Source organism: Oryctolagus cuniculus, chromosome 4 (assembly GCF_051225735.1).
Source record: "Oryctolagus cuniculus isolate XC-2025 breed Fujian yellow rabbit chromosome 4, ASM5122573v1, whole genome shotgun sequence".
NCBI classification, from domain to species: domain Eukaryota; kingdom Metazoa; phylum Chordata; class Mammalia; order Lagomorpha; family Leporidae; genus Oryctolagus; species Oryctolagus cuniculus.
This window is the reverse complement of record NC_142870.1, coordinates 81834543-81848750: the sequence shown is the minus strand read 5'-3', so window position 1 is coordinate 81848750 and position 14208 is coordinate 81834543. Positions and strand designations below refer to the sequence as shown.

Genomic DNA, 14208 nt, shown 5'->3' with positions numbered 1-14208 from the left:
TACATACAGTACTTGTCCCAGCAGCCAGTTTCCCTCCCTACAGGCACTATCTGTTTCTGGTTTCTTTACTGTAGTTCCAGAGGAATTTACATTAGTTCCGTGTTTAATAAATATATAATTACATGCAATATATTTTAATTTGATATAGTTAAATTCTCATGTTAACTTGCTGAAAAGATTTTCCTAATTTAATTTGTTGCATTTTTTCTGGCATAGAAAATTTCTTAAAGTATTACTCTTGTTTTGTCCTTTTATGTCTTATTTTTATCTTAAATACTTACTTTATTTATTTGAAAGGCAGAATTAGAGAGAGACAGTGAGCTCTTCCATCTGCTGGCTCACTCCCCAAATGGCCACAGCAGCTGGCTAAGCACTTGAACCGTCATCTGCTGCTCTTCCAGGTGCATTAGCCGGGAGCTGGATTGGAAGTGATCAGTGGGACTCGAACCTGTGCCTATATGGGATGCCAGCATTGCAGGCGGCAGCTGTACCTGCTATACCACAGCGGTGGGCCTTACAAATTCTATTTTCGTGTAGTTTCAAAACTATTTATTAGTTTCATATTTAACTTTTTAATTCACCTGGAATTTCTTCTGAAATATGGTGTGAGGTATACAGTATTATCTATTACCATGTTACAAATTAACCCAAATTATAGTGTATTATTACAGCAATATTGTTTATTTCATAGTGTCTGTGGGTCAGGAATCTGAGTGCCACTTAACTGGATTCTCTGACTCTGAGCCTTTCCTGGGAAGGATCCACTTCCTAGTTCCCTCATGAGACTCAGCACAATTTGGTCTCTTTTTTTTTGGGGGGGGGGGTAAGATTTGTTTATTTATTTGAGAGGCAGAGGCAGAGAGAGAGAAAGAGGTCTTCTGTCCACTGGTTCACTCCCCAGATGGCTGCAATGGCAGGAGCTGTGCAGATCTGAAGCCAGGAGCCAGGAGCTTCTTCCAGGTCTCCCGTGCGGGTGCAGGGGCCCAAGGATTTGGGCCATCTTCTACTGTTTTCCCAGGCCATAGTAGAGAGCTGGATTGGAAGTGGAGCAGCCAGGATTCTAACCAGTGCTCATATGGGATGCCAGCACTGCAGGCAGCGGCTTTACCTGCTATGCCACTGCGCCGGCCCCCACGATTTGGTCTTCTTAGCCTATTAGACAAAAACCTCAGTTCCTCGTGAGCTGGAGGTCTCATTTGCTTCCTGGCCATATGGGCCTCTCCATGGAGCATCTTACAGCTTGGCAGCATGTTTCCTCAGAGCAAAGGAAATGAGAAGACAAGAAAGTGCTGGCTAAAGAGAAGTGAGGCCACATAGTGTTTTGTAACCTAGCTGTGGAATTGAATGCACATCACTTTTCTTTTCCTTAAAGATTTGTTTATTTGAAAGTCAGAGCTACAGAGGCAGAGGGAGAAAGAGTGGTCTTCCATCCTCTGGTTCACTCCCCAAATGGCTGCAATGGCTAGAGTTGGGCCAATCTGAAGCCAGAAACTTGGAGGTTCTTCCAGGTCTCCCATATGGGTGCGGGGGCCCAAGGACTTGGGCCATCTTCTGCTGCTTTCCCAGGCACATTAGTGGAGAGCTAGATCAAAAGTGGAGCAGCTGAGACTCATACCAATGCCCATATGGATGCTGACACTGCAGCTGGCGGCTTTACCCGCTATACCACAGCGCCGGCCCTTGGCACATCACTTTTCACTATTAGAAGTGAACTCTATACAAGGCTGTGAATACCAGCAGGTGGGGGGCTATTTGGAGCCATGCCAGAAAGTGTCTACTATGGTTGGTAATATAATGGACTGTAGATTGCCATCCACTGTTGAGGTAGATTTGACTAGACAATGGGAAAAGTATTTCTAAAGCTAAGAAATTGAGACTTCTTTGATGAGGAAACAAATTTTGTTTGCTTGTGAAGGAATAAGAGGCAGCTAGCTACCATGCAATCAGTACAGTGACCCAGATGTGAAATAGTAAAGAAAAAAGAAGGAAACTTTAAGAGGAAGATGGATTGACTTGGTGAATGAGGAAGCAAGTAAAAATTAACCCTGGTTATCCAGATTTGAGATTTTGAAAAATGTAGAGGAAGAACAGACTTGAGGAGTTAAATCATAGTCTGGTGTTAGGTATATCCAGTTTAATTTGCCAAAATGTCTAAGTGTCATATCCAGCCATTCTTCAGAGACAGAATGCAGTGGAAATGTAGCTAGTTGTCTTTAGAATCCAGAATAAATCCTGTTATTGCATTGAATCCTCACAAGTCTAGGAGAAAGGTAGAGCGTTGTAATCCTTATTTTACATTAGAAAAAAATGGGAGTTGAAATGAGTTGGCCAAGGTATCATTGCTAGGAAGTAGAAGAATTTTTATTCCTAGGTAGTTATTTACATGGTAGTGTTAAAAGTAGATAAGCTCAGGGCTGGTGCTGTGGCGTAGCGAGTAAAGCCACCGCCTGCAGTGCCGGCATCCCGTATGGGCGCCGGTTCGAGTTCCAGCTGCTCCACTTCCATTCTGGCTCTCTGCTATGGCCTGGGAAAGCAGTAGAAGATGGCCCAAGTCCACATGCACCCATGTGGGAGACCTGGACAAAGCTCCCAGCTACTGGCTTTGGATTGTCACAGCTCCAGCCATTGCGACCATTGGGGGAGTGAACCAGCAGATGGAAGACACCTTTCTCTCCCTCTTTCTCTCCCTCTTTCTCTCCCTCTTTCTCTCCCTCTCCCTCTCCCTCTCCCTCTCCCTCTCCCTTCCCCTCTCCCTCTCTCCCTCTCTCCCTCTCTCCCTCTCTCCCTCTCTCTTTTTCTCTGCCTCCTTGTAACTCTGCCTTTCAAATAAATGAATAAATCTTTTTTTAAAAAAATGTAGATAAGCTCACTGTTTGTTGAATAATTATAAATAGGAGTAGGTGTTTGTGTGGAGGTTCAGTCACTGCTTGGAACACCTGCCTTGTTCAAATTCAGCTCCTCTGCTTTCTATCCAGCTTCCTGCTAAGGAGTACTCTTTTTAAAAAAAAAAAAAAAGATTTATTTTATTTATTTTAAAGACAGAGTTACAGAGAGAGTTAGAGCCAGAGAGAGGTCTTCCATTCCGCTGGTTCACTCCCCAAATGACTGCAAAGGCCAGAGTTGAGCTGATTGGAAGCCAGGAACCAGGAGCCTCTTCCAAGTCTCCCATGTGGGTGCAGGGGTCCAAGGACTTGAATCATCTTCTACTGCTTTCCCAGGCCATAGCAGAGGGTTAGATTGGAAGTGGAGCAGCAAAGATTAGAACTGGCACCCATATAGGATGCTGGCGCTGCAGGAGGACTCTTTTTTTTAACAAAGCTTTTATTTAATAAATATAAATTTCATAGGTACAGCTTTTAGAATATAGCAATTCTTACTCCCATACCTACCCTCCCACCCTCACTCCTGTCTCACCTCCTACTCCCTCTCCTATCCCATTCTTCATTAAGATTCATTTTAAATTATCTTTATATACAGAAGACCAATTCTGTACTAAGTAAAGGTTTCAACATTTTGCACCCAAGGTTTACTCTTAAAAGCAGCTCACATACTTGGGTCCCTACCATCCACATGGAGGACCTGGATTGAGTTTTGGATTTTTGGCTTTGGACTGGCCCAATCTTGGCTGTTGTGGGCATTTGAGGAGTGAACCTGCCGATGGTAGATCTCTGTCTCTCTTCTTTTCAAATATAGTGAAAATAAAGTTTCTTGTTAAAATGACTGTTGGAAAACCTGCATGTGGCACAGTGGGCTAATCTGATGATGGTTTGAGTCCTGGCTACTTTGCTTCTGATCCATCTTCCTGCTAATATGCCTGGAGAGGCAATGGAAGATGGCCCAAGTATTTTAGCCCCTGCCATCTGTGTGGGAGACCTGGACGAAATTCTTGGCTCTTGGCTTTGGCTTGGTCTAGCACTGGCTGTTGTGACTAGGGAATGAACCAGCAGATGAAGACTTACATCTCTTACTCTGTCTCTTTCTGTTCTCTGTTACTCTTTCAAATAAAAATATCTAAAAAGAAAAACTATTGACAGTAACATGAGAGTACATGATGGGTTTCATGGTTTGCTAGTTTTATAACTCATGTAGCATATGTTTTTGAGCCTCTGCTAGTGTGAAACATTCTATTAGTTAATTCCAAAATAATTTGGACACCCACATCAGTGAATGTAGGAACTCCAAGGCTTATTTTGGGAGCATCATCAGAAGAATCAAGAAAAGGAAGAACCTTCTGTTTTTCAGAATATCTCATGATGACCTTTTTTTTTAAAACCAAAGTTGTGAATTTTTAGGTTAGCCTTAAATTTCCTTCATTTCGGAGTAATTTCTATTCACACATTGTATGTTTTTCTTACCTTTTATAAAGAAGCTAGATTTCTTAATTCTTGATCTTCCTTTTTTGTAGTGAATGTTCAAAGGTTATAAAATGAGCATTTTCCCATTGCCTTTATATTCTTATTGTCCACTTTTAGGGAAAGTTGCAAATCTGATGATATGCTGCTTTTTTATTAAAATGGGCAGAAGAGAACTCTGGAAAGGAGGAACTGAAATGCAAACCACAATGTTTGCCAGTGTCTTCAAAAAGTTCATGGAAAGTGCATATTATGAAAAAACGTTTTGCAACAAACTAAGATTTTAATTCCATTTTTCATAAATTTTCTGAAGTATCCTCAGACTATATCAAAAAACTATTTAACCAGGTTAATGTTAGAGCATGTTAGTTACTCTTTTTAGTCCTTTATGGATAAATTTTATAACTTAGATCTTAAAAATTGTCAGTCAGATAGACTTCTGGGAAATTGTCTTTTTAAAACTCTTTTGTTTTTGCTCTTCAACTGCATAAATTGTCAGTCCTTCACCACGTAGTTTTTAAGGAATTACCAGCTACCTCAATCTAGGTTAATCTTTCCACTTAGGACAGCACCTGTTTAAAAGATCTTTCAGTTGGGTTGATTTCATATACAGATAGAAATACTGAATTAGACATTATAACTAGAGCCCAAATGTGACAAATTTTTCAATAGCTATCTTTTAAAAGTACTAGATAGAGAATGGTTTTGGAGACCTCATTACACAAAATGGAAAAGTCATTTATGCTTGTTGAGAATTTTCTTTGGGTAACAAATAAGGCCTCCTGACTCAATAAAGAAAAGCTAAGTCTGCTGTGGACTTTTCATAATAAAATTTTAAAAAAGATTTATTTGAAAGTCAGAGTTACAGAGAAAGAGGAGAGAAAGAGAGATCTTCCATCTGCTGGTTCACTTTCCAAATGGCTGCAACTGGGCCAATCCGAAGCAAGGAGCCGGGAGCTTCTTCTGGGTCTCCTGCGTGGGTGCAGGGACCCAAAGACTTGGGCCATCCTCTGCTGCTTTCCCAGGTGCATTAGCAGGGAGCTGGATTGGAAATGCAGCAGCTGGGTCTCTAGTGCCCATTTGGGATGCCAGTGCTGCAGACTGTGGCCTTAACCTGCTGTGCCACAGTGCTGGCCCCACATAGTGAATTTTTTTCTCTTTGCTTTTTAAAAACTTATTAAAATTTTACATGTGACATGGGCATATCTTATATGCATTTTACACTTCAATAAAATATTCTAGCTAATATATAGATAATTTAAAAAGACAGTTAAATAAACCTAATAGCAAAAAATAGCAACCCCTTTCCCCATTTCCTTTTTACCCTCCCCAGAAGTCACCTCTTTAAGCACTTCTGGCTGCTTTTTTGTTTGTTTTGTTTTTAGTATTCATTACCACATTCTAAATATGTTGTATGAGTCCATTTCTCAATTTTTCAAAATTAAACATTGTGTTTTCCAGATTGAAACTGGTGATTTCTTTTTTTTTTTTGACAGGCAGAGTGGACAGTGAGAGAGAGAGACAGACAGAGAGAAAGGTCTTCCTTTGCCGTTGGTTCACCCTCCAGTGGCCGCCGCGGTTGGCACGCTGCGGCCGGCGCACCGCGCTGGTCCAATGGCAGGAGCCAGGTGCTTCTCCTGTTCTCCCATGGGGTGCAGGGCCCAAGCACTTGGGCCATCCTCCACTGCACTCCCTGGCCACAGCAGAGAGCTGGCCTGGAAGAGGGGCAACCGGGACAGAATCCAGCGCCCCGACCGGGACTAGAACCCTGTGTGCCGGTGCTGCAAGGCGGAGGATTAGCCTAGTGAGCCGCGGCGCCGGCTGATTTATTTTCTTACACTCCTTTCTTCCTCTCCTCACCTATATTTCCCCTCATCCCATTTTCCTGACATATTTAGATCACAACTTTTAGTTACATCAATATTCACATTTTTTTAAATCCCAGATTATGTAATTATTGCTTATTACTGAGCCATACAGAAAATCATGAGTATAGCTCCTTTCTTGAACAATTTTTTTTAATTCAGCCTATGACATATAATTGTGTTTTTTGGTATGATCATTTAATCTTTTAAAAATACTTATCAGGCCGGCGCCGCGGCTCACTATACTAATCCTCCGCCTAGCGGCGCCGGCACACTGGGTTCTAGTCCCAGTTGGGGCGCCGGATTCTGTCCCGGTTGCCCCTCTTCCAGGCCAGCTCTCTGCTGTGGCCAGGGAGTGCAGTGGAGGATGGCCCAGGTGCTTGGGCCCTGCACCCCATGGGAGACCAGGAAAAGCTCCTGGCTCCTGGCTCCTGCCATCGGATCAGCGCGGTGCGCCGGCCGCAGCGCGCCGGCCGCGGCGGCCATTGGAGGGTGAACCAACGGCAAAGGAAGACCTTTCTCTCTGTCTCTCTCTCTCACTGTCCACTCTGCCTGTCAAAAATAAAAATAAAAAAAAAAATACTTATCATTAATTCATTCTCAAACCATGTGTCAGAAGGCTAGAGCTCTTCTCAGTGATAAACACACAGTTCATCAATGCAGTTGTTTTCTTTGGAAGCACCTGTGAATCTCTCACCCTGTTTTAGCTGAGGTTGGGTACTATCCAGAGGGGCTATGGAGCTGTCCTGTAACTTCATTTTACCAAAATTCAAGGAATTCTTGGGGCTAGTGCTGTGGCTTAGTAGGTTAAGCCTCTGCCTGCCCAAGTGATTGGGCCCCTACACCCACATGGGAGACCCAGAGGAAGCTCCTGGCTCCTGGCTTCGGATCAGCCCAGCTCTGGCCATTGCAGCCATACAGGGGAGTGGACCAGTGGGTGAAAGGTCTTTCTGTCTCTCCCTCTCTGTGTCTGTAACTCTGCCTCTCAAATACTTACATCTTTAAAAATAATAATAATTCCCTTCTCCAATTCCTTGTATCTTGGATCCTGTAGTTTCTTCTTGATTCACACCCTTGTCTTATGAAGCATATCCTAGAAGATAAATTGTTTTAAGACCTGCATTTCTGATTATTCCACCCTTATACTTTAGTGGTTTGGATATAGAATTATACGTTGTAAATAATTTTCTCTTCTATTTTAGAAAGTATTGCTCAGGCCAGCGCCGTGGCTCAATAGGCTAATCTTCCGCCTGCAGCGCCGGCACCCCGGGTTCTAGTCCCAGTTGGGGCGCCGGATTCTGTCCCGATGCTCCTCTTCCAGGCCAGCTCTCTGCTGTGGCCTGGGAGTGCAGTGAAGGATGGCCCAAGTGCTTGGGCCCTGCACCTGCATGGGAGATGAGGAGGAAGCACCTGGCTCCTAGCTTCGGATCAGTGTGGTGCGCCGGCCACAGTGCGCTGGCCACAGCGGCCATTGGGGAGTGAACCAACAGAAAAGGAAGACCTTTCTCTCTGTCTCTCTCTCTCTCACTGTCCACTCTGCCTGCCAAAAAAAAAGTATTGCTCAAAGGTCTTCTAAATTCAGGTGTTTTTGTGGAGAAGTTTTGAATGTTTATTTTATTTCAACTGTAGTAAAATTTCAGAATGATGTGCCTGTGCATGTTTTTTTATGATTGATTTTGCTGGGCACTCATCACCACATAATAAATTTTAAAAAATTCTTTATTTATTTGATAGGCAGAGTGACAGAGAGAGGGCAAGAGAGAGAGAGAGTTAGAGAGAAAGAGATATTTTCCATCTACCAGTTTACTCCCCAAATGGCTGGGGAGTAACATGGAGGCCAGGAAAAGAACTCCGTCTGGGTTTCCCACATGAGTGGCATGGGACCAAATACTTGGGCCATCTTCCACTGCCTTCCCAGGTGCATTATAGGGAACTGAATTGAAAGTGTAAACGGAGCAGCCAGAACTTGAACCAGTGCTCTGATACAGGATGCAGGCATTGAAACTGGCGGCTTAACTTCTGAGCACAGTGCTGCCCTGTAAGTTTTTCTGTTTATCATGAGCCTGATCATTATTCAGCATGGTATACTATAGTATAGTTTTGTGCTGTTCTGCAAATTGTAGTATTAAAATTATGGGTGACTACAGCTATTTTTGATTTGTGTGGTATTTTATTTTTATGCTGAAGACTTGTCTGAAAAATATTTATGGAGACTCACTTTTTTATTTTTTATTTATTTATTTATTTATTTTTGACAGGCTCACTTTTTAAACTGTAAGCTTCACGAGGGTTGAGACTCATTATCAGTTTGTTTGATGCATAGTCTTAAAGGTAGTACTATTCTGGGGCTGGCCCTGTGGCAAAGCGGGTGAGGCCGCTGCCTGTGGTGCTGGCATCCCAAATGGGCTCTGGTTCGAGTCCTGGCTGCTCTACTTCCAATCCAGCTCTCTGCTGTGGCCTGGGAAAGCTGTGGAAGATGGCCCAAGTCCTTGGGCCCCTGCACCCATGAGGGTGACCTAGAAGAAACTCCTGGCTCCTGGCTTCAGATGGGCGCAGCTCCAGCCGATGCAGCTGGTTGGGGAGTGAACCACCGGATGGAAGACCTACCTCTCTCTCTCTCTCTCTTTTTCTCTCTCTTTCTCTCTCTGCCTCTCCTTCTCTCTCTGTGTAACTGACTTTCAAATGAGTAAATAAATCTTAAAAAAATGTAGTACTATTCTTTTTATAGTCTTTAGACACCAGTTTATTTACTTATTTAAGATTTATTTTATTTATTTGAAAGAGTTAAGAGAGAGAGGTAGAACCAGAGCTAGGCTGATCTGAAGCCAGGAGCTTCTTCCAGGTCTCCCACATGGGTGCAGGGGCCCTAGCACTTGGGCTATCCTCCACTGCTTTCCCAGGCCATAGCAGAGAGCTGGAACAGAAGTGGAGCAGCCAAGTCTCAAACCAGCGCCCGTATGGGATGCTGGCACTGCAAGTGGCAACTTTACCCACTTTACCACAACACCGGCCCCTCGGCTGGTCCACTTCTGATCCAACTCCCTGCTAATGCACCTTGGAAAGCAGTGGAAGATGGTTCAAGTGCTTTGGCCCCTGCAACTGTTGTGGGAGACCTGAATAGAGTTCCAGGTTTTTGGCTTTGGCATAGCCCAGCCCTGGCTTTTGGGTCCATTTGGAGAGTGAACCAGCAAATGGAAGATCTCTATCTCTGTCACTGCCTCTCTCTAACTCTGCCTTTCAAATAAATAGGTAAGTTGTAACAAAGAAACACATACTATATGCTATCCTAGTGTGGAAAATATTTTAAAAAGAAAACCTTAATTTTGAACAGAAAACAATATTGAGAAGTATACTAGGAATTTCTAGCATCTGATTGGCAGGTAAAAGCTACACCTTGTGTGTTGGCAAGCATTGCTGCTGCCATATGTAGTGTAAGGAAGCAGACCCTCTTCCTTTTCTTGAGTTTTTATTTTTTAAAATTTACTTATTTTGAAAGAGTTACAGAAAAAGGAGAGCCCTTCCATCTACTGGTTCACTCCCCAGATGGCAGCAATGGCCAGGGCTGAGCCAGGCCAAAGCCAGGAGATTCATCCATGTCTCTCACATGGGTGGCAGAGGCCCAAACACCCAGGCCAATCTTCCGCTGCTTTTCCCAGGCCATTAGCAGGGAGCTGGATCAGAAGTGAAGCAAGCAGGACATAAACCGGTGCCCATATGGGATGCCGGCGATGAAGGTGACAGCTCTTGCTGCCCACCAGCTCTAAATAGGCGCTCTTTTAAACAGCAGAGTTGGAGTTAAATTTCTGTAGCCTCATTGGAGAATAATAGGTTAGTGGCGTCTTAAAAAAAAAAAAAAAGTCTTTCATGTAACAATTTCACTTTTAGCAAGTGTACAAAAAGATTTGTACAGTTTGATTTGTGGCTACATTGTGTAATAAAAGCCTCAAGACAACTGTGCATCAGTAGGGGGCTGGGTAAATGTTACTGCTGTACAGTAGATTACTGTGAGTTAGGATGCTTTGAAATGAAACAGTTGAAAGCCAGGTTCAGTACAGAATGTGTGTGAATTGTAACCATTTGTTTGAAACGCAGAGTGTGTGCTTGTATGCTTATAGGGACATAGACTATCTTTGAGGAGATCCACAGCAGATTTAGGAAAGTCCTAATGTAAACTCTACTGGACTTTCACTAACGTGGTGAAAGTAGATTTTATTCAGTGACCACTGATGGGAGAGACTGGGGGTCTTTCCAGTTTGTGCAGGGGTGATTGGGCATTTTGAAGAGAAGATGAGAGAGAACAGGCCCTCGGCAGAAGCAGAAAAGTGGAGAATGACAAAGGATCAGGTTAGTGTCGATGTGATTAGACCAGCTGTGTTTGCTAGGGGGTCAGTCACCAAAGTTAGGCTTCCATTCTCCCATAGAGGCTGGGAAATAGAGGCCCTGTCTTTCCTGATGATTACATTTCAAAAGAATCCCATTCTGGTCCTTGCAAAAAGATACTTGTGCATTGTAAGAGATAACAAATGGTCACAATGTTAAATTCTTTTTAGTAAATGCTCTAAGAAAGGGGAGGTCAGGGGGCTGTGGTCAGTTGTTAGCTAGAACAAGCAATAAATTCTCCTGGCAACCTGAACTTTCTCAGGCAGGCATTTTGTGGGGTATGGGAAGAGGAAGCATCCTAGGGACACAGTCTTGCACTGCCAGAAGTCATACTGCAGTGCTGGCTGAAGCCTTAGTGCAGGGGTTTGGCTGGAGTTGAAAAGGGAGGGGACAAAGTTCACACAGGACACAATTAAGCTGTCAGGTCTGGGTTTTTTATTTTGGTAAAATTTACAAAGCAAAATTTACCATTTCAACCATATTTGAGTATATAGTCAGTGGCACCAGGTACATTCCCTTGTATAGCCATCACCATTATTCATCTCTAGAATTTAAAAAAATATATTTATTTGAAAGGCAGAGTGTGAGAGAGAGAGAGAAAAACAGAGAGGGAGAGAAACAGAGAGGGAGAGAGGTCTTCATCCACTGGTTCACTCCCCAGATGACCACAACGGCCAGGGCTGTGCTTGGCCAAAGCAAGGAGCCAGAGGCTTCATCTGCATCGCCCATATGAGTGCAGGGCCCAAGTACTTGGATCATCTACTGCTGCTTTTCCTGGCTCCTAAGCAGAGAGCTTGATCAGAAGAGGAGCAGCGGGGACTCAAGCCAGTGCTCATACAGGATGCCGGTGCTCCGGGCAGCAGCTTACGATTTCAAATGAAACCTTATCCATTAACTTCCTTCATTCCTCTCCCCCAGCCCCTGGCAACTCCTGTTCTATCTTGTGTCTGTGTTTTGACTGTTTATCCTGAATATCTCATATAAGTAGGATCATACAATATTTGTTATTTTGTGTCTGGTTTATTTCACTTAGCATAATATTTTCATGTTATTCATAAAAATGTTAACCATGTTGTAGATTGTTTTTAAAAGTTTACTTATTTATTTGAAACGCAGAGTTCACAGAGGGAAAGAGAAAAAAGAATAGATCTTCTGTCTGCTGGTTCATTCCCCAAATGGCAGCAACAGCAAGGATTGGGCCAGGCTGAAGTCAGGAGCTTCATCTGGATCTCCTACATGGGTACAGGGGCCCAAGCACTTGGGCCACCTGCTGCTGCTTTCCCAGGAGCATTAGCATGGAGCTGTATCAGAAGAACAGCCAGGACTCCAGCTGGTGCCCATATGGGATGCCAGCATTGCAGGCTTAACCCATCGAGCTACAATGCCAACCCCTAGAGTTTACTTCTTTTTGAAAGTTGAATAATATCCCATTATGTGTGTATGACTTTGGCCTTTGGGTTGCTTCCACCTTTTTAAAAAATTTTATTTATTTATTTTAAAGATTTGTTTATTTATTTTAAAGGCAGAGTAACAGAGAGGAAGAGGAAGAGAGAGAGAAGTCTTCCATCCACTGGTTCACTCCGCAAATTGCTGTGATGGCTAGAGCTGGGCCAGTCTGAAGCCAGGATCCAGGAGCTTCTTTCGGGTCTCCTATATGGGTGCAGGGACTCAAGGACTTGGGCCACAGTGCTGTCCCCTTCTTCCACCTTTTGACTATTATGAATATCGTTGCTGGGGAGGGAACATGGGTGTACAGAAGAGAAGTCATAAGGTGACTCTGTGTCTGACTTTCTGAGGGACCACCACACTGTTTCCACAGAATAAGCACTTTTTCAATTCTCACATCAGTACACAGGGGTCCAATTTGTTTCACGTCCTGGCCAACACTGGTTGTTTCCTTTTTAAAAAAATAGTAACCCTCCTAATGGATATGAAAAAGGAAAAGGTCAGCTGTAGCACTAGAAAGGCTGTCTGGTGAAAAGGACTTTTTTTGTGAGTAAAGTGTGTTTGCTAATATTTCACCATGAGTGGGGCTCACACCACACCATGGCAGGTAGCCTGCGCTGGGAGGCCTTGTCTTTGGCAGAGTGCCCTCTCTGGGAAGGCAGGCAGATCGGAGAGCAGAGCCCCGAGGGGCTGAGCTTGCTGCCCAGCTCAGAGAGGAGTGAGCAGGAGGGATGGGGCAGAGGACAGAGACAGTCCTCGCAGGGAGCTGGGTGAGGAGGGAGCAAGTTTCTTTCTAACATTTATATGAATTATAAATATAAAAATTCTTGAACTTCTTGTACTCAGATAAATTTGCTCTAGAAAGACACTGTGTTCTCTCAGGCACCCAGCGCAGCTTTGGATGTGTGTAACCGAATTTGAGAAGTAAAGCCTTATGGAATACTCAGTTCTATATCCCCAAAGAACTTTGCTCCTACAGTCACACTGGAAAAGTCTAAAAAACTGAATTCATGCCTATTAATATGTATGGCTGGATCTGTCCCTGGACTGTCTCATGTATTCAACATAATTAGACATTTTAAAATGTTTGATTATAAAAATAACAAAATTGGAAAATGTGAAATAGTGAAGGGAGCTACATAAAACCACCCATAATTTTTCCATCCAATGATAACTTCATTACTATTTTCTGTACATTGTCCTGCCCATATATTTTATGCTCTATTAAAATTTTGTGGCCTGGAGTTTCCATAACCGTAAGTATTTCATAACCATAAATATTTATGGTATTTTATAACCATAAGTGTTAGAAACTTGTAAACACTTTGATAAATACTGTATTTCCTTTAGCTTGTTTCTGTTCCTCTCATCCATCCCTCTCCTCTCCCCTGCTTTCCACTATTAAAAATTGTGCTATAGTCAACATGGTTACATGTTATCTATGTCTAAATTACTAATCATCTGTCTTCCACTGAATACCTAGAAGTGAAATTCCTGAGCCACAGAGTAACAGGAGGGAGGGCCACTCCCTTGACTCTATACTTTTTGGTAGAAGTTAAGATAATTAGGCCCTGTTTTATCTGAGATTTATTTGAGTATGTAGGCTGTGAATTGAAGTTTTTGAGGGGCTTGGGGAACAGGAGGAGGCAGGCTACTCAGGTTTCCCTTGGTTTTATAGAAAAGTCCCCATTGCTTCTCTGTACTCTTCTCTGTACTCCCCTTTCTCCTTAAGACTTTTCCTGAGGGTTTTCTATTAGGCCCTGTCCCATCTTTTGCCGTTTTGTACTACTTTCCCATCCATCTGAGGCACTGCAGTGGCTGTAAAAGCCGCTTACGTGCTACATGCTGACAGCTGCCGATTCTGTATCTCCAGCCCGAATCACGCTTCCTTACTGATGTCGCCCTGGGTGTCCCACAGGTGCCTTAAATTCAACATGTTAAACTGGAACAAATCCCAGCCTCCCTCAGTGATCCTTCTTTATGGAGGGCACTAGCTACCCTCCCAGTGTTACAGCGGGGAGCCCTTACCCCATCTCTCTCACCCTGGCCTCCCTCTCACTCTGTAATTCATCATCAGGTCTAGTCACTTCAGCCTTCTCAATCACTTCTGAATCCTGCGTTTTTGTTTAATGAAACACCTTTTCTTATTTGTGCGACAGCTAAAA

General features: G+C 43.4%; 1 protein-coding gene across 5 annotated transcripts in view; it reads left to right on the top strand.

The window, feature by feature from the left end:
- The window catches only part of OSBPL11 (oxysterol binding protein like 11), a 91675-nt gene that overhangs the window by 10743 nt on the left and 66724 nt on the right, over window positions 1–14208 (top strand). The window contains exon 2 of one of the 5 annotated variants that reach the window (XM_051859209.3): window positions 402–507. The exons of the other annotated variants lie outside the window; for them this stretch is intronic. Within the exon in view, the coding sequence (XP_051715169.2) occupies window positions 464–507 (44 nt within the window). The 5' untranslated portion in view covers window positions 402–463. The remainder of the gene's footprint in view (window positions 1–401; window positions 508–14208) is intronic. 5 annotated transcript variants of the gene reach the window in all.